This window comes from Apostichopus japonicus, chromosome 10, assembly GCF_037975245.1.
Source record: "Apostichopus japonicus isolate 1M-3 chromosome 10, ASM3797524v1, whole genome shotgun sequence".
Lineage (NCBI taxonomy): Eukaryota > Metazoa > Echinodermata > Holothuroidea > Aspidochirotida > Stichopodidae > Apostichopus > Apostichopus japonicus.
In genome coordinates this window covers 2,718,415-2,739,660 of record NC_092570.1, presented here as the reverse complement: position 1 = coordinate 2,739,660, position 21,246 = coordinate 2,718,415, and the positions used below count along the sequence as shown (strand labels likewise).

Here is a 21,246-nt window from a genome sequence, read left to right as displayed (position 1 = left end):
AGATTGACAATGTGAAAAAAAATGAATCATTTGAAGTACAAAAAAATGAGTTTCCAATCATGCTGACGGAAAGTTAACGATAATAATATCTATTCCACGGTATTAGTTTTGAAGAAACGTATATATTCACGTCTTTTGGGAATACCAAACTGTAAAATGACCCTGTCACCCTTTTACGGTATTTTCAACGAGGGTTTATGTTAGTAGTAAGAACATGACATCAAATTTGTAAATGAAAGAACATAAAACAGATTACGATACAAGGGCATAATTTAAAAGCATCGTGAAACTCATTCACTCTTTAATAATTGTAAAATATAAGAACATTTCAAAAAAGAGTGACAACTAAAAGTGTGAATGGGGCTTAACTTTTGAAATTATACAAAATGTAAATTGTCTTTTAAACTTACAAAACAATACGAATTACCAGTCTTTCGTGTAGTGGCATTTAAAAGTTTTTAATAACATTTAAGTAAAGTTTTAATATGGTATAAGTTTTTATATGTCTGCCGAAACAATAGGCAGTATGATTCCCTAAAAGTACTTAGATAAATATATTTATCAAATCTAGAAGAGATCCCAAAAGTAAGTACCCGAGGGTTCTTCTTATGAATAATATAATTTACAATAAAGAAATAGCTGGACAATACATTATAATGGATGGTAACGTTCGACATTTCGTGCATGCAATAGAGTAGCAAAGAAGAAAACTATTAGCTATTGTTAAAACTAAAGACGGAAAAGTTATATCTTGAGACAACTCTTTTTGAGCCAGGATAATCTATCGATATTTTTTGTAAATAATCTAATAAATTAACCTTAGATCATTGAGGTATATACAAAAATTTAGGATATATTGTATTACACAAACAAACAAAAGCTGACATAATACAAATCAAGATATGATTCTCAGACTGTCGTAAAATAGTTTTGGTTTCAGTACTCTAATATTATTTCATTTTTCACGCTTAATTAACTGGCACTTTTTTGACGTACATGGGAATAATTTGATATATTGCTAGCATATTTAAAGAAATATTAACGACTCCAATCAACAGAGAGTTTTATTTGTTTTTCTTCAGTGCCCCCAGTGATGTCTCTTTCAAAAGATGGAAATAACATTAGCGATGAGATTTGGCTGGAAGAAAATGAAATATTCGATATCACTTGTCATGCATTGAATTCGAAACCAATGGTACATCTGACGTGGAATTCAACCCTAATTGAGGAAAGGAATATAACAACTTGGAATTCATCTACCACTGAAAGTCAGCTGTTTAATTCGACATCAACTATAGCGTATAAAGTAGGAAACAGCAATGATACTTTAACCTGCTCGGCCGGGTTTGAAGATGCGGAATTACAATGGAATACATCAGTATTTGTAAAGTCCTACGGTAAGAGTGTTGAATGTGACAGTATAGACAAAATAATAATGAATCTTGATAGTTTGACTTTGATTGACAAATAAAATAAAAATTGAGAATGGCTAAGTTTTTACATGAAGTTTAGATAGATTCCCCACCTTTGCTTTAAAGGTGTTTCATTTTCTTTATTTTTCTCTCAATTATTCATAATTTTGCAAAAATTTAGTCAGCCCAAGTTTTCAATCGCAGTTTTATCAAGTTTCATATGGTCATGCAGGGAAGTTAAATTAGATATAGTGTTGTCCTTCTATAGTGTTAAAAACATGATGTGAGAGAAAATGGGTGTTGAAACAGGAGCGACCCATTACACGCATTCTACCATATTTGGAAGAAATAGTGGTTACCCTTTAAGATACCACTGTCAACAAACAGGTATATTGATGGTCAATGTGTAAGTGTGTGTATGTGTGTGTTCTTGAAGGTCCTGAACGACACTAACTGTAGTTCTATTTGGTGATATATAGACAATTCATTGTTGCCAGGAATACCTGTTATTACAGAGGTGTACAAAAAGAGTGTATTTATCTCAGAAAGTAAAGTAAACTGTTTTACTCTATGTCTCTGTTCTGTTTTCTGTTTCTTGTAGTATCACCGAATCTGAGTCTGAATATAATCGAAAAGGAAGAAGGAAGTGAAATTGTATGTCAAGCTCACGGAGGATTGCCACCGGGCAATCTGAGCTTGGCTGTTACCAGTAAAGGAGAAACAAACCGCACCAAGGCCGATAACGGATCTGCGATCAAATATTCTGTAGGCGTTGGCATATATGTTGTCCAGTGTTCCAGCTGGCAATATGGACCAAATATAACCACTTGGGACAACAAAACGTTCACAATCGAAGGTTGGTTTTGAAACGATAATGAAGAGAAGATATCATCATAATGGGGTTTCTCATTCACATTGAACACTAGAAATTTGCATAATATTAATAAATACTATACATTATGGATGGCAAACGGGTTCTCTCTTACCGACGCATGTATACAAGACTATCTGACTGTTTTTGATATCAATTCAAGTTCAAATTATGAAATCTGACAGAGTAACTTTCAAAGGAAGATTCTGTTGTAAAAAGGTCGTGAAAATATACAGCTTTCCAAGTTTGATGACATTTTATGAAACATGAATACAATCATTACGCATTACAGTTTTTGACAGTAAAATATAAACGTCTTAACTTGTTATCACTGTTATTGTTTATAATTCAGAAAGTACAACCAAACGTTCATCAACTTCCGAATCTGTACCAGCAACACTCGGTAAGAAACATATACCAGTATTTAAATTCCCATCAATATCTGAAAATCTTGTAAAATTGTTTATTACCAAAGCTGTAATTTTCTTTTTAACACCAGAACTTGTTATTATGTTTTAGCGATAACTTCTCAATGGTGGATGGGGGGGGGGGGATTTATCATGCAAATCATGTTTATATGAAAATAAACAATAAATGGCATAATTTCAGTTTCAGATGAAACGTCGCCCCCTCAAGATTGGCTCCAGGAGCCATGGGTGCCTCCAAGTATCGCAGCAGCTGTTGCAAGTTTTCTCGCATTTTGTCTCTATAAAGGGATTAAGAGAGCTAAAGGTGAGATTCGAAAATATTTAATGTTTCATGAACGAACTTATTAGTTTTTTGTTTTGTAAATCCATACAGAATCTGATTTCAGCTTAGTTGGTGTTCATAGCCCTTTCGAAAGTAATAGTCAAAATGTATACTGTAAATGTCATTTGTAATAATTTTAATATAATCATAACGGTATATATATATATATATATATATATATATATATATATATATATCATGAAATAAATAATTAGTTTATTTTTTTGTAATGCAATAAAGACTCTGATTTCAGCTTAGTTGGTGTTCATAGCCCTTTCGAAAGTAATAGTCAAAATGTATACTGTAAATGTTATTTGTAATAATTTTAATATAATCATAACGGTATATATATATATATATTTATATATATATATATATATATATATATATATATATATATATATATATATATATAAAGATATGCCAAGTGTATCCCAAAGGCTAAATGTTGTAATGTTGATCGGGCCTATAAACAATCGGACCTATTTTTGAAAGCATGAAAGCTTACTATAGAGTCCATGATTTCTACATGAAAAGAAACATCTTGATTTATAATTAACTTTAATAAAAAGGATCTCCATAAATGCCCTTTTACTCAAAAGAATATAACATTACTTGAAATTAAGAAATTATCATTATTTTCAGTATCCTGGGCTAGTTTATTTACTATGCTTCAGTTTTTTATAATACGCTACAACTATAATGTGTTTTTAATAATTTATAAGTTCCATTGATACTTGATCTTACTTAGTATCTTCTTTATTGGGGGAAATTGAACTAGTTTACTTGTTTTTTGTTTTTGTTTTTTATTCTTTCAGCATCTTTAACAGCCAATATACCAACGTAAGTCTTTATCAAGTTTTATTGCCTTGCACATAGTTAATTGAGCACAACTTCAGAACAACAACTAGGCTGGAAAATAAACATAAATATATGATTCAAATGACTTTAAAATCTTGGTATTTTTAGTTTCTTCATTGTTTTCCATTTCATTAGTATCGACCTATCTTTGGGCGGTAAATCCAGCCTTCGAAGAGGATGTCAAAGACGAGAGGACGCCTTAGCAAGACATTCTAGTAATAACTTTTTTGTCCAAATTTTCTCAATAAAGCCTATTATTTAAGATAAAGCATTCATAATAACTAACTAAGTTATATATATTTCCTTTATATGTAGATTGTAAGTTAACCAATATAGTAAGTTTCTTCATAACTGTCTTGTTCACTTTAAAAACTTCTGACAAAGCTTAAACTAAAATGTTTACCTTTCTTCTGGAAAAGTAATTAAGCTTTCTGCAATCGTTAAAAAGTGCATACTGTAGTTAGCAACACGTCTGAATCAATGTTTTAAAAGTGAACAAAACAGTATAATAACACATTAGTAGATTCTTGTGTTATTCCTGTAATAATTATATGAAGTTAAGTTATATAATATAAATATAAATCCCTTTTCTTTTTCTTTTTCAGAAATGCCTCCTGAAATGTAAGAACAATTCAAAGTCTTTCAAAATTGAATTTTTAAACCCAGTTGATTATACAAAATAGGAAACAAAACACCTACAATATTGTCTGTTATTCTGTTGTTTCTCTCTCTCTCCCCCACCTCTCCAGCTGCCCCCACCCCCTCCCCTAACCTCTCTCTTTCCCAACTAATTGTCTGTTTAGCACATTATTTATACAGTTGCTTCTTCATTTGCTATCTTTTTTTTTCTAGGTCGGATATTGATTCTTGGAAGAATGCAACTCTACCTAGAACAAACGAATCAAGTATGACATATTTTTATTTATCCAACTCCATTCTTTTTTTGGTTTATTTTGCAGTGTAATTAAACTTTATTCACGTAAGAGTAGTTTTTAGATAATTCCTTGATAGAAATAAACAGATACATATAAATAGATTTACATATAGTTGAACATAGAGTTGGATATATATATATATATATATATATATATATATATATATATATATATATATGTATGTATATTTATGTATATAGCATATACTTAACCCTTTTGTATATATACTTAGTCCTTTTCTTTTGTATTTCATCCTACTTCTATTTTTTATCTACATCGACAGCTTTGAAGAGAAGTTTTACAGGTCCTCCGAAGTAAGAACTTCAAAATCCTTAAAATAATTTATCATAATCTCAGTAATCATCAACATGAACTACTGAATTAACAGAAATGTGAAGTTGGTTTAATGTTTTTTTTAATTATTTATTTTTAGTTTTATTCTGTAATGTTGATTTTCCAAGGTTATTTCAATAAATGATTTAAATATCTGTAAGTTATGTAAAATAACTCATTCATTGTTACCGTATTCGTATTCTTCAAACAATACAACGTTTCCTCAACTTGAAAGAAATTAGAATTTAGATAAGCTCGAATTTAAATATATTTGTATTCCTCCTCAGATTGCAGTTACCAAAAATTCCTACCGATGAAGAAGTTTCTCAATATTCGGCCGAAAGTGAAAGTAATAACTTTACTAAAAAACTATTTGAAAGATTTTTCTTCTTTTCTTTTTATATTCTCTTCAATGAAAATCATTATGACATTTCATCCAGTTGTTTACAAAAAACACACATTGTAGAACTGTTACTGCAATCTATAAAAAGTAACAGAATACCTTCGTCATAAACATTGTTTTGTGGATAATTATTATTGGTCCAGCAACTTTTATTGATCAGTTTAAGGCATTCAAGATCTAAAGAACTACACATGATATTAAAAGAGTACATTTTATGATAACTGATCTGTTTAATAAATTAATTGTGGTTGTGTTTCTATAGCACTTCCCCCTAATATAGCTTAGAACATGTTATAATTATGTTGAAAATAACCTTGCACAGTTTGAAAATTCGAAATGAAAGATTGATTTCGAAAACTAAAATGCTTTATTTTCCCTTCTTACTCATAGACTATTATGCTACGACCAATGAAACGTCATCAGGTGGGAAAATGTTTGGCGAGAATGATATGTGTCTCATCTTAAATTTGAAGATGGGGGAGATTTATAATCGATGGATGGGGACCATCGCGGTTTCTCGAGAAAGTAACAGATGTGTTGTTTTCACCACAGTGACAGGTAAGCGTCTCATCATCATAATCACACGTGTATTGCTTGAGTAAAACCATTTCATATTTAAATAGTGGTGTGTTGTTAAACAGTGGATTATATAATCATAGAACTTGTATTACTTAGTTGAACAAAAGTGACACATACTAAACATTTATATATCCACAAGAGGTCAACCATGTTTATAACACCTTCTTGACTGCTAACCTAGAGACAAGTTTATTGTATTGTATCATATGACAGAAACTCAGAGCAGCATCGATCACTTATTATCATTCAAAATGCTTTAATTGAAGAACTGTTACAATTCTCTGAAATAAACACAAGACATTTCATAACCAATGTCTTCTTTCGATTATATAACGATAAATTAAAAAAGTTCTTAAAGCTATGTCTCTCTTCGAGCAGTGCTGCAGTACCATGCAACTAACTAGAAGGATAATTGATGTACATGGAAACTTTTTCTAAACGTTTAATAAAACTCAGTAGACATAATGCAACGATGAAAGTAGGGAAATACTATAAAGATTTACCGCTGAAAAAGAAAGTAAAGAATAAACAACTAAGCTGTGGAACAGAAATCTCTGTATTGGATTAGAGATTAATTGGATTAGAGTTTAAAGATCTCACTGATTGGTAGTAACTGAGTCACATGTTTATGGCTGCATTGTTCTCAATGTTAGTTTGAGAGGTGTTTAATTCGAACATGTGCATATTATTACATGATTTCGTCAGAATCATACACATAGCGTATATCCGAGTAACAACTATATACCTTTATAAAAACGTAAAATGTTTCTATTAAATACAAATTTAGAATCACAGGCAATGAAGAAAGAAATCCACTGGGATGCTTTTGTTAAGAGAGCACTCGAGATGCCCAATACTGACCATATCACAAGCATTGAGGGTATCGCTATAGACAAAGGTGAGAACTCTTTATTTTAAAATAAAAAAAACCTTAAACGTTATTTAGATTCTTAGGCTGTGATTGGTTGAATTTTTGTCGTGTGATCGTTCTTGATTATCCGTTATTCAGGTAGTAACGGATTAAAGACTTAATTAGCATGCCAAAGTCTCTAGTGAAACTATAATAGGAAGGTTAAGGAGAAAACATGCATAAGGCCAATCTGAGGGTGTTGGTACCTTGATTCGACCAAACGTATGTTTGTTTGGCCAGAAAGTCAAATTTCCCAACAATTTTATGAATACTGAAACAAAACACCGTTACACCACAATATGAACAATCGAACAATCAAGTGTTCCATTAATTTATTTTTTAGATACCTCATGATCTATCGAATTTCACATTTTTAAGTCGACATTTTGTCAATTGATGTAACTGTTAACAGTAAAGAAAGGAAGAAAGTTAAGCACCAAACTCATTGGGTAACAGTGCTAAAATTTGGACGCGAGCCGTCCAAATTCTGGAGATATATCGATCAAACTGTAAGATGAAACGCTGAATTGGCGAGAGATAAATTTCCAATTTTTATTTTACTCTTCATTTCGAACTTTGAACGCACAACTTCAACCCTTTTTTTTATAGAGTCTGTGGAATTGATTCGACGTTTTAAATAACCATTGTATTGAAAGAGATAATCTAATCTGCAAAGCATATTGCGAGTTTGAATAAAAGCAAACGATTATATAATGTGTTGTGTATAAGCATTTCTTTGTATTTTATAGGGACAACATATTGTATTTATACTTTGTAATTATGTCTAATTATTAAATATTGATTTTTGTTTTCTTTCAGCCAATTTTTATCTGATTAACGAGCATCTTATATGTGAAACGTTGGAAAGTAAGGTGCTTGGTAAAAGTGATCCAAATGCTGAAACAAGTCCATTCCCTAGCATGATGGTTTCGGATATAATGAAACACGCTTCTGGTATCATGTCGGGCATGGAAGTGATCCACTCTTATGGGGTAAGTTGACATACACTTCTGCACATACTGACTTGTTGACACGACATGCACTTTGTGTGCTATGATCGAGTGGATAGGGGACAAAAGATGACATTAGAAGCTAGAATCTGGAAGGTCGTAGGTACGATCCCTAGTCGACTACGGCTTTCCTACTTGAAATGGTTTTCCAAATTGTACACAACATCTGTAATGAGCTAAAACTGTGAAATTGATATTCACCTGACCTGAAGTGTAAATAACAGACCTTCACTTCATATACAGCATCATAAAATAACTACCTTCGAGGCCGATATTCATGCTTATCATCATCATCATCATCATCATCATCATCATCATCATCATCATCATCATCATCATCATCATCATCATCATCATCATCATCATCATCATCATCATCATCATCATCATCATCATCATCATCATCATCATCATCATCATCATCATCATCATCATCACTATCTTGTAAACACATTTAACTCGTTCCGCCATGTTGTTTTGTCTTCATTCTCCTGATAAATCGTCTACAAATCTACAATGTGCTTTTTATATACAAAACGAGGCTACAATAACAATTCAAGGTAGTTTTTTTCCATGATATTTAATAGTGCCATGGTATCTTGTATTTTTAATGTTGAGATAGTGATATTATGTATATCAGGCAGTCAGTCAATGAATGTTTGTATCAAGTAATACATCTGCTTTCATTTCAATGTCTGCTCAACGTAATCAACATACCACGTGACTACATCTTTCGATATTCGTGAGGTGAAAAGGGACAAATTGTTTCCATTCAATTCCATCCCAACCCCACCCCACCCCACATGTTTGCACACACACATATATACACAAACAAGTATAACTTGGTCCTATTAAAATAGATTTCCCCAATTTCTCAACTCTCATTTCAACCTAATTAATTTTACTTCAGCGTGTCCCATAAAACTGAAAGTTGTAATTCACAGAGTTTACATTTTGCTGTGCAAATCGGTAGTTTGTTGCTCACGAACTAGCAAAGCACAACCGAATGTCGTTAAGTATCCCAGGTACAAGGTTGTATTATTTAACCAATTGCAGTGAAAAATATATTAATTGATTGGAAATAACCTTGCAACTAAATAAGTAGGCTTAGTTATATTGCCTTCTCTTTCATATTCTCACATTCTATTTTGAATCGATGTCTATTAACTGAATGAACTTTCTGATTAAACTTTCGCTTTTGAAATCGAAAGGAGTATCAACTGAACGCTGCTTTTGTAATTACTTGTTAAACTGATATTTAAGTTTCAAAACAACTTTGACGAGTGTAACACTGTATAGTTTATAAAACCTTTCCTCAAAGAAATACAATATACAAGAAGACAAACATTATGTAGATATTTCAATATTTAGTTGGTTTAGAATACAATTGTGTGTGTACTCAATTGTACTTGTTTGTCGCTTGTGAAACATTATTGTACCCTATTGGAGCTTGTAACAAAAGCTAGTTAATATCAAGTTCAAATAAAATCTATAAACTTACCGAAGAAAAGAAAGTTCTAACAGTGACCAACTCTGTGGTAACTTGAACAGTAACTTGAGTCGCATATTTAAAAAAAAAAAAAGTCGCATATTTAAAAATTAATTGTAGCCTAAACCCACTAAATATTAAAATATCTACATAATGTTTGTCTTCTTGTATTATTGTAAATATATATGAATATTTACAGTCAAGAATTGTTTCAGTTTACAGAACTACATTTGTTAGCAAGAAAAGTTTGGACGTGGACTATTTTAAGCCAATCTCATTTAGTTTGCATAGATACAAACGGCATTTTTGTTTGTTTACTGTGCCACAGTAGATATCGCAGCCCGGGTAACATTAGAAAATATAATCACACAGTCCAATTAAAAGCATTTTAAGGGAATTATGTATTCTTAATCCTTACAATATAACTGTATTTGCCTCCTATAATATTGTGACTTGACGGTGTATTCCAGTAACGTTACAGTTGGAGGTTGAAAGTCTTGATCAAGGCCAACTTGCAACACGCACACACCAAAGTTTGCGCAATTCAAACATCCATCTTGGGGCTCTATATTACACCAAATCTATGTGTCCCCCGGGGGACCTTCCATGTGGTACAACCACAAACCGGTCCACCCAACTATATTTACAAGTTACCTCACAATTCTACACGTATACACCTGGGCGAAGAGAGGCAGTGGAGATTAAGTGCCTTGCCCAACCACTTAACCACAATATTCTCTTATAGCAGTCAATGTGACATATATATATATATATATATATTCAATATATATATATATATATATATAAAGTACAGAACATACTATATATTGTAGCATAAATCCCTTCATCAATATATCTCGTTCATATGTTCTATATACATAGCATATGGATGCTTGATTGTAATCTGTTTTCATCCGATAAACCCCTTGCTTAGTTCAGGAGGTTGATCATAGTACGTAGTAGCATAAATCACATCATCAATACATCTCGTTCATGTGTTCTATATACATAGCATACAGTATGGATGCTTGACTGTAAACTGTTTTCATCCGATAAATCCCTTGCTTACTTCAGGAGGTTGATCATAGTACGCAATAGCATAAATCACATCATCAATACATCTCGTTCATGTGTACTATGTACATAGCATAAGGAGGCTTGACTGTAAACTGTTTTCATCCGATTAATCCCTTGCTTGCTTTAGGAGGTTGATCATAGTACGTAGTAGCATAAATCACATCATCAATACATCACGTTCATGTGTACTATATAGATAGCATATGCATGCTTGACTGTAAACTGTTTTCATCCGATTAATCCCTTGCTTATTTCGGGAGGTTGATCATAGTACGTAGTAGCATAAATCACTTCATCAATATATCTCGTTCATGTGTTCTATATACATAGCTATGGATGCTTGACTGTAAACTGTTTTCGACCGATAAATCCCTTACTTAGTTCAGGAGGTTGATCATAGTACGCAATAGCATAAATCACATCATCAATACATCTCGTTCATGTGTACTATGTACATAGCATAATGAGGCTTGACTGTAAACTGTTTTCATCCGATTAATCCCTTGCTTGCTTTAGGAGGTTGATCATAGTACGTAGTAGCATAAATCACATCATCAATACATCACGTTCATGTGTACAATATAGATAGCATATGGATGCTTGACTGTAAACTGTTTTCATCCGATTAATCCCTTGCTTATTTCGGGAGGTTGATCATAGTACGTAGTAGCATAAATCACATCATCAATACATCTCGTTCATGTGTACTTTATATGCTTGACTGTAATCTGTTTTCATCCGATAAACCCCTTGCTTAGTTCAGGAGGTTGATCATAGTACGTAGTAGCATAAATCACATCATCAATACATCTCGTTCATGTGTTCTATATACATAGCTATGGATGCTTGACTATAATCTGTTTTCATCCGATAAACCCCTTGCTTACTTCAGGAGGTTGATCATAGTACGTAGTATCATAAATCACATCATCAATATATCTCGTTCATATGTTCTATATACATAGCATATGGATGCTTGACTATAATCTGTTTTCATCCGATAAACCCCTTGCTTAGTTTAGGAGGTTGATCATAGTACGTAGTAGCATAAATCACATCATCAATACATCTCGTTCATGTGTTCTATATACATAGCATACAGTATGGATGCTTGACTGTAAACTGTTTTCATCCGATTAATCCCTTGCTTATTTCGGGAGGTTGATCATAGTACGTAGTAGCATAAATCACATCATCAATACATCTCGTTCATGTGTACTTTATATGCTTGACTGTAATCTGTTTTCATCCGATAAACCCCTAGCTTAGTTCAGGAGGTTGATCATAGTACGTAGTAGCATAAATCACATCATCAATACATCTCGTTCATGTGTTCTATATACATAGCATACAGTATGGATGCTTGACTGTAAACTGTTTTCATCCGATAAATCCCTTGCTCACTTCAGGAGGTTGATCAAATAGTACGTGGCCTATGATATAATCATGGTCGATGTTATCAAACCTTCATATTGCTGATGATTGTTCTTGTAATATATATGATACATCTGTAATTATTGCTAACTTGTCAACATTCTCTTTCTTTCGAATACACCACTGTGTACATAGTTTGCTACTATTTTATTGTTGCTGTATAACTGAGTCGCATATAACAAAAGCAAACAAACCAATTTCAACTAAATTAACATGTCTTGATGACATTATTCATTCTGCTGTTACCAGATACTTGCATGACATTTTATCAGATTTTAAAACACTGTCTCTGCAAGATACATAATGCTCCTCGAATCTGGTTTCAGCCAAAAGATGTAGAATATATATAATAAGTTTTTTTTAAAACCATGGGAGTATCTGATTAAAGTAATGTGCTTGTTACGCGGGTCGTTTAACTTCTTTTTCGTGATACACATTTCCTTTTACAGTTATATTGCGTTGTTTCATGATGAATTACTCTTCTTTACTCATAACAATAGTTTCTTCATCCCGGGTTATCATTGAAGAAGGTTTTACTCTCCAATCAAGGAGACTGCAAACTATACGATTTTTGTCTATCAGAAGACGCATCAGAGATAGTGGCAACTAAAAAGATGCAGGTAATTTCTCGTTCGTGCTATTTTTTATTACCGTTCGTCCCATAAAATGATATCTACTATCTTTAAGAAAAATATTTTGAGCATTTGATGTCATCGTTAATGACATTTCATGTTATAATTACAGTAGCTACCATGATATTTGATATATCTGAGTATAGTATCTAACATATTTCATGTTATCTGAATATATTATCTACATATTTCATGTTATCTGTGTATCGTATATAGCATATTTCATGTTATTTGTGTATACCATCTAACCTATATGTTGTTATCTGAGTAAAGAATCTAGCATATCTTTTGTAATCTGTGTATAGCATCTAACATATTTCATGTTATCTGTGTAAAGTATCTAACATATTTTATGTTATCTGCGTATACAGTATTGCTTGTTATCTGAGTAAAGTATCTAAAATATTTCATGTAATCTGTGTATAGTATCTAACATATATGTTGTTATCTGAGTATAGAATCTAGCATTTCTTTTGTTACCTATGTATAGTATATAGCATATTCCTTGTTATCTTCGTATCGTATCTAATATATATGTTGTTATATGTGTATATAATATAACATATCTTTTGTTATCTGTGTATAGTATCTAACATATTTCATGTTATCTGCGCACAGTATCTATCATATTGTTTTGTTATCTTTGTAAAGTATATAACATATTTGGTGTTATCTGAGTAAAGTATCCGATGTATTTATTGGAGTAAAGTATCTAGCATATATCATATTATCTGAGTATAGTATTTAGCATATTTCATGCTATCTGATTATAGTATCTAACATTGTTATTGTTAAAAGAATACAGTATATAGTTGTAGGCCTATAGAATCGTGTATATTTCATGTTATCTGTGTATGGTATCTAGCATGATATTTCATGTTATTTGAGTATAATATCTGGTATAATTCATGTTATCTGAGTAAAGCATCTAGCATGATATTTTATGTTATCTGATTATAATATCTGGTATAATTCATCTCATTTTTTTTTCATTCTCAATTTTTGTTCATTTAGTAATACACGCCATTTTACAATATAACTATAACATAATTCACTTTAAAAAAAAATGTGTGACTTTCTTCCTCTAACCAGCTCCTAATTTTTGTTTTAACTATATATGTCACATTTGAATCTCCAGGTTATAGCTTCATTAAACCACTTTGCACCGGAGGCCTTACTAAGAAATGAATACAATCAGGGGAGTGACGTTTGGTCTATAGCGGTTTTAATGTGGGAAATGATGTCCGTTGGTAAGAATATAAATATAATTCCTATGTTGCTTTAATTATTTTCATTACATAGTTTGTTTTACGATCAAAGTGCATGAAAATAGTTCATAAAACCGGAACTTTTAACTGTTTTGATTTTTAATGAGAAACTGCTTTTTACCTGTTGGTGGTATGTAATGCACCTAATTTGGGTGATACAACTTATTCTTGTTTCATCGCGTTGACTTTTACAGGGAACTCGCCATTCCTTGTAGATCAAGAGTTACATACGGAAGAGGCCATCATAGGTCCAGGAAAACCCTGGCCAGAGAGATACCAACAACTTCAGTAAGTATAAACCTGCACAGCACCATCTGCTTTCCTTGGCATCTTAATTTGGGGACTGGAGGTCATTTTTTATTAAGTCGAAGATCATTTGAACGTATACATGAAGACGAAATTGAAGAATTTCCATTTGTAACGCCAAATTGTGCCTCTTGCATTTAGTTTTGATGGAGAAACTTGAAAGGGCAAAACAATGTTCACTGTAGGAGAAGGGTTGGGGGCAGTGCGGATGCGGATGCGTGGAGGGGGGGGGGGAGGCTGAAGCCCGTGCTGGCTTTAATAATTCACTTGTGATAAGTCCTATACAGTGTTTAAATGTTTCTAATACTATCTTTAAAGAAAAGACAGTTATGTTCGCAAATTGAATTTGTGACACGGAGAACATTTGATGCATTAATGAATAATTGATTTTCATTTTAATCAGTTATATTTATTTTATGGTTATTTATTTATATGATATATATACTGTACTCATTCACAGAAATAAAAGCTTGTTTGAATGCTGGAATAAAGATTATTCCGCTCGACCAACTGTCTCAAATTTGAAAGAATCATTTACAAAGGTAAACTTGTTCACAGTAACATTTTATATAACATTAAATGCACTATAAATATAAACCCTAGAGTTTACATCTCTGAATGCTCTCCAAGTTTCCTTGTGCTAACGTCTTCTACAAATCTGTTGTGTCAAATAATTAATTCACCTTTCGTCCTTTTTGAGCCAACGAGTAACCACGCGATACCAACTGTTGCTTTTCTTTGTTTAGTTGTTAATTTGGATTTGTTATTTTATTACATATTTACCTATATTATAATTCATTAGTGAATAGAAAGTTAAATCTTGTAAAAAGAAAAAATTTTCATATGAGAACCGTGATTATTTTCTGGTACGATGTACGATGTACGATGTATTTCATGTTTCCCTTTTTAGATTTTCGAGGCTATAATGGAAAATAGTTTTTACGAGATCCCAACCTCCGATCTTTACGCACCTATGACCGCGGTTACCAATTTCGGTGGAACTTAATGGTTTACGGTTGGTAATATATCCAAAAGACATTTTCCACCGGAAAGTAATTCAATATCCCGGTTTTCTTGAAACCGTATTCAATTTAATACCGCCGACCGGGTAGAGCAGAAACAAGTTCACGACCAAGGAAAAGGAAAAAAATTTTCCAGTCACAGAGGATAATTTTTGTGTCTTTGTGAATTCTCGAAAAATATGTGTGCGAATGAAAAAAAAAACATCGAGGCCGTTCATTAACCTAATGTAATTAGGAACTTGTAAGGAAAAGTCTAGCCAAAGTATGTTTAATGTGCGACAAGACTTGATCAAAAGGATATTATCTTAAAATAATCAAGAAATGACTACAAATAAATCAATGCTGTCGTCAAGAGAAGATCCAGTATCCGGTATCCGGTAGTACCAATTATCAACTTGAGCTACTTTTTCTTCCTTAAATTTCATATTGAGCTCTGGCCAATTTTAATAAAAATCTTTCTCAAAATGAAATCATTTTTTTCTGTATGTAAAGATTTGAAGTTTATATGCTGGCACGTTTCTTTACTTGAGTTTACAAAGAAATACAATTCGTTGCCTGAAAATATGTGAGATCAAATATCGCCTTTCTTTTTCCTCTGTAGATGTTAAAGTAATACTTAAGTCTGAAACAGCACTTTTGCAAACTGTTCATAACAATGCAAAACTCACTGTATATTTCTTTTTGCAAGTAATACATTACATTATACTGCTTGAAAGCAACAAAAAAAGGTGTAAAAGTGGCGAGGATATACATACTGCGTTTTAAGGTGATTTTATTCAATAATTTGAGAAGGATAATGAACCTTGGTATCTGAAAATGAAGTGTAAATATTTATTAAAAAACAATTCATGAAATGAAGAGGAAATCATGACCGAATGTATATTCATAATTCAATTATAATTCGAGAGAAAATCAGAAACCCACTTTGACATAGAAGTGCACATAGTTGAGATGAGGGGAAAGTTTTGCTATATGTCATACGATGATGCTTGTAACAATAATTGCTTTAGTAGTAATTTTCTGTATGATTTATGGTAATTTAGAAGAAATATACTAATGCTAGTAAGTTTATTCATACCTATTACATATAATTTTCCATCTGTCTTTTGTATGAACATTTTCAAGTGAATGGGAATATAAACAAAAACGTTTCAATGAATGTTTTCCAAAAGTACTTCGATATTGTGGGTTTTTCATAACGGTATTTTGATAAGTTTTTTTACATCAAAATGAAATATTAAGATTTCAATTACTTATGTATAATATATGATGTTCATTTTACTTGCTGTTTTTTGTGTGTGCAAACGGCAACGCTATATATTGTATAGTTCGGGGATAATGGGGATTACACATGACTGCATGTATGATTTTACATACGAATGCAAAACCTAACCGATATATTACACAAGGAAGTTGGCGTGTTAGTGTATAGGTTTAAGAAAGTCATTATGTATCACACAGCGATCAAAACATCGAAAATGCAACTAACTTTTGCTGACACATTGTTTTCATTCTATGACTAAAGTGACTGCATATAATGCGGGTCATTTTATGACATAGAATAGATTGTCTTGCCTGAATGTGGGGAAAAAAATTGACAGGTACAGAGACCGCGAGAAAACTGAAACACATTGAGAATGAATGGAATATCTGAAGTGTTTACGTAGACTTCGAGTAAGTAGGGAAAATGAATATGAGATGAGATTAAATGTGATGAATAAAAGAAACCTTTGAAAAGGTTTAAGCAACAGCTTGGTTAATGAAAGGAATCAACCCACGAGTATCCAAGCATTTCAGGTTTGAGAACAGAAAAACAATTTGAAAAGTTCAACGACTTTTCTCTTCGTGAAATGTTTCATTTAATTAGTATGCTTTTTTATCAATTTTTGTTTTCTCTAAATTCATTTCGTCTTTTCCAACTTAAAAAGTCAAATATGTGAACCTTTTATTGCATCCACTTTGCTTATAACTAGAATTAAGTTCCATCGAGAATAACATACAGATTTACCAATGTCAATAATTGAAACCAGAGTGAAAACGTTCTGAATTTTAATAAGGAATGCTCATTAAGTGAATGGTTCGATGGGAAGAAGGGTTAACCACAGAGTTGTTTTTTTTTAAATCATATTTGGTAAAATGATTAATCACATCTTCAAAACAATTTCAAATTTCGAATTTCTTTCTTCACCTATTATGTTCACATTGACTGTGTGATTTATGTTGAACCAATTTTGTTTGCTTATTCAATTAGAGAATATACCCGTATACCTAATAGAAATTCCCATTTTCAGCACATGAAATGTATGTATAAATATGCTGATTTTCAAATGAGCTAATTAATATTCTGATTTAAAGACAATACTAATAATGGCATAGTGAATATCTTTCCGAAATGATTGGATCTAAATTTTTATCATTTTGTTATGTCAGATGTATCAAACCTAACAGAATACTTACATTTACTTTCATACACAGGTTTTGGAGAGTAGAAAAGCGGTGTGTTGTACAATTTTGTTTTCAATTTATTAGATCATCACTTTTGTTGAAATACTCATTTATATTGCAATTCAAAAATTAATTGATTGATGTTGGATATAACATAGAAACAATATGTCATATAGCATATGTCATCCTCCCTATGGGAGCGAACAGGTGAAAACTCCAATAAGTAGAAATTCATTATTTAGTCCTATATTAATGTTATGTCTGAAAATCGCAGAATTTTATGTTTTAATTTCTTATGGTTGTTTTTTTTTCTTTGTTTTTTTTTCCCTGCTTTATACAGAGTTAGTTCATTGACTAGCTTCATCATTTCACTTTCTCTAAGCAAAAAAAAAAAGGCATTGTGTAGTTTGTTATTTAAGTAATGCTCCAATTTCTATTTCAATATGTACTAATTAGTAGTAAAGGTGATAATCATAAAATAACCAGTGTTCAATGGTATCCTTTATTATAATGAATCAACAATAATTACTTTCATTAATTTGTAATAAACGTACAGCCGCATAATCTTTGCTGTGTCTGACGTTAAGAAGCATACTGAACCATGGGATTATCAAACAATATATATACAAATGGACATCATAGGTTTGTTATATATGGCTTATTATTCTTTGGGAGCCATCTAATAATGCTAGTGAATATCTAAAAACCCAACTGAATATATATAGTTCTACCAAACTTTCTGACTGTCATGTTCTGATTCAAAGTTTCAAAATTTGATGTCAAAAACCAATTGCAGTAAAAGTTAAGTTATTACGGAATGAACGTGTTACCATAGATTATGAAACTGGGAATAGGCAATGAAAATAACCTACCGACTCTTTAAAAAAAACTCTCATTACAATAGTTTATCATTAGTGAAGAAGAAACAGATATTGGCATTTAACTCATATTAACACAATCCGTATATATATTTTTTTCTCAAGGTTTCAACAATGACGTGAAAGCTATATTTTGCATTGCACCAACATATTCAAATGTACAGCTTAACATAACATTTCAAAATTCTATCCTGTTCCATAATGATACAACAACCAATAATGCGTTCTTATTTCCATTACTAGGTCGAGTATTGTCTTTCAATTGATATGATTGATGCTCAACAAAAAACAAAAACAAAATGGCCGACAATGAGAAAAATATCATTGGGACGTTATCAATGTTCCTTCGAAAGACGAATGATTTCATTCCATTCGTATAGCCTTTGGCAACTTTCCAGAAAAGGTTAGTGACGATACTCCATGTAGGCTAACGAGACTTGATTGTGACGCCATAATTACGTCAGAGTTGACTCATCTAATGTTCTTCACAGTTACATATATCAATAATATCGCTATGGTAATTAGGTGTACATCTTGATATTTCATGGCTTCATGGAACCTGTAATAATATGAAGCAAATAAAAAAACATCAGATAACTACGATCAATACACAAATACATTCCTCATTTTCAGTGTGTGTAGCCCTATCGCTTTATTACACACAAGTGATTAGCAAATGCGACACCAAGTTACAATTACGTATAAGTTATAATTCATTTCGCTGTGTTCATAATCGTCATTTTAACGTAATCACATATTTTGTAAAAATGTTATTATCGATTGATCGAATGATATTAACCTAATCAATAAGTTTCAAAAATATTTTTTTCATTTTTGATTACATTGTCTATTGTTATTGCGTTCTTTTCCCTCTCTGTCTCTCTCTCTACTTTCTTGACATGAAATAGTATTAATTGTAACTTACAAAAAGTTTGGAATTATTATTATTGAGTGTAAAACATTTGCCGTAAAACTTTATACCAAGAGGAGTCTATAGTCACACGACTGCCTCCATTCATACGGCAATCATATAGCGATGTATCAAAACAACATAAAACGAAAGTGAAATCTTATGTCTATTTATTGTCATATGACACCCACACATGATTTATTTTTTTGAAACAATGAGATATCAAATGAGATACACTCATGTTTCGAAAATGAATGCTACGGAGAGTACCATGACGAATTCTAAAATAAGATTCGTGGGATAAATCTCTTTCAATTCTATCAGGCACCTTTAATTCATGACTTTAGGAATGAAGATCGAACACAAATTAACTGCATCATCATTAGGATGTACCTTGTCAACGCCGTACACCACATCTCTGTGTCTCACCAAAGTCCTTCCAACCCCCCAACCCCGCTTTTTTCATTTACTCCACCTGTGTCACCCCATCCCTCCTCCAAACTGGAGGAAAAGAACACCTATGATTAAAATGCAAAAGTGTAACTTTCATAAACAAAAATGGAAATCATTTACAAAATGTCATGCTGTTTTCATCTTTATGGAAAGCGAAAGGAAAGACAACGTTTTTCCTTCACATTCACTTTCCCATAAAATTGAGTGTTTGTATATGCGTGTTATGTGTTACAACATTCGGAGGGTAGTAAACTATCCTATACGCGTACCCAGCACAACATTATATAACTTGGAATTTTACAATAACATATAGGGCTTAATACAATGATACAAAAAAAGAGTGTTTTTACATGCGTGTATGTGTTACGACATTCGGAGGCTAGTAAACTATACTATACGCGTACCCAGTACCAAATTATATTACTTGGAATTCTTCAATAAAATATAGGGCTTAATACAATAATACATCAAAATAGTTTTTTTTTTATATGCGTGTATATGTTACGACAATTGGAGGGTAGTAAACTATACTATACGCGTAAACAGTACCACATTATATAACTTGGAATGCTTCCACAATCAAATATAGGGCTTCATATAATTCATAAAAATGAGTGTTTGTATAAGCGTGTTATGTGTTACAACATTCGGAGGGTAGTAAACTATCCTATACGCGTACCCAGTACCACATTATATAACTTGGAATGCTTCCACAATCAAATATAGGGCTTCATATAATTCATAAAAATGAGTGTTTGTATAAGCGTGTTATGTGTTACAACATTCGGAGGGTAGTAAACTATCCTATACGCGTACCCAGTACCACATTATATAACTTGGAATTCTTCCACAATCAAATATAGGGCTTAATACAATAATACATGAAAAAGAGTGTTTGTATATGCGTGTATGTGTTACGACTTTCGGAGGCTAGTAAGCTATACTATACGCGTACCCATTACCAAATTATATGACTTGGAATGCTCCCACAATCAAATATAGGGCTCACTACAATAATAGTTTTAATAACCGTCAAAGTGAAACAAGTTCATACATGTGACACAAATGAAACGAAAGGTAAAACCCAGACGGGGGGACTCACAACATTTCTATAATGTATCATGGAAAATTGGAGGCGCTTGTCAATCTTAAAATTTCTCTTCGTTATAATTCTGTTCAATTCAAACTACACATCGGATTCAAAATAGATGGTTATTAGAAGCTACCGTATCATTCAACATTTTTCTACTTTACCAAGTTACCAAAAT

General features: G+C 32.0%; 1 protein-coding gene across 2 annotated transcripts; it reads left to right on the top strand.

Annotated features, from left to right (window-relative positions):
- LOC139975345 (uncharacterized) lies at positions 1–19,437 on the top strand. 2 transcript variants are annotated; one of them, XM_071983225.1, is made up of 18 exons: positions 1–1,397; positions 2,014–2,268; positions 2,636–2,686; positions 2,893–3,015; positions 3,852–3,876; positions 4,030–4,109; positions 4,500–4,515; positions 4,747–4,799; positions 5,113–5,143; positions 5,450–5,511; positions 5,956–6,123; positions 6,932–7,042; positions 7,874–8,046; positions 12,565–12,684; positions 13,835–13,946; positions 14,159–14,252; positions 14,731–14,812; positions 15,181–19,437. In XM_071983225.1, exons 1-18 carry the CDS (start codon positions 1,094–1,096, stop codon positions 15,274–15,276), a joined length of 1,956 nt encoding a protein of 651 aa, XP_071839326.1. In that variant the 5' UTR covers positions 1–1,093; the 3' UTR covers positions 15,277–19,437. The 2 variants fall into 2 exon arrangements, with proteins under 2 accessions (XP_071839326.1, XP_071839327.1); XM_071983226.1 differs by lacking the exon at positions 2,014–2,268 and having other exon boundaries at positions 5–1,397.
- The last annotated feature ends 1,809 nt before the right edge of the window (positions 19,438–21,246 follow it).

What these genes read in the sequence shown, in the direction of transcription:
- LOC139975345 (XM_071983225.1), top strand. Translation starts at nt 1,094, where the DNA reads ATGTCTCTTTCAAAAGATGGAAATAACATTAGCGATGAGATTTGGCTG. An exon ending in ACCTAGAACAAACGAATCAA is followed by an intron (nt 4,800 to 5,112) that starts GTATGACATATT and finishes CTACATCGACAG; the next exon opens with CTTTGAAGAGAAGTTTTACA. An exon ending in AAGTGATCCACTCTTATGGG is followed by an intron (nt 8,047 to 12,564) that starts GTAAGTTGACAT and finishes TCATAACAATAG; the next exon opens with TTTCTTCATCCCGGGTTATC.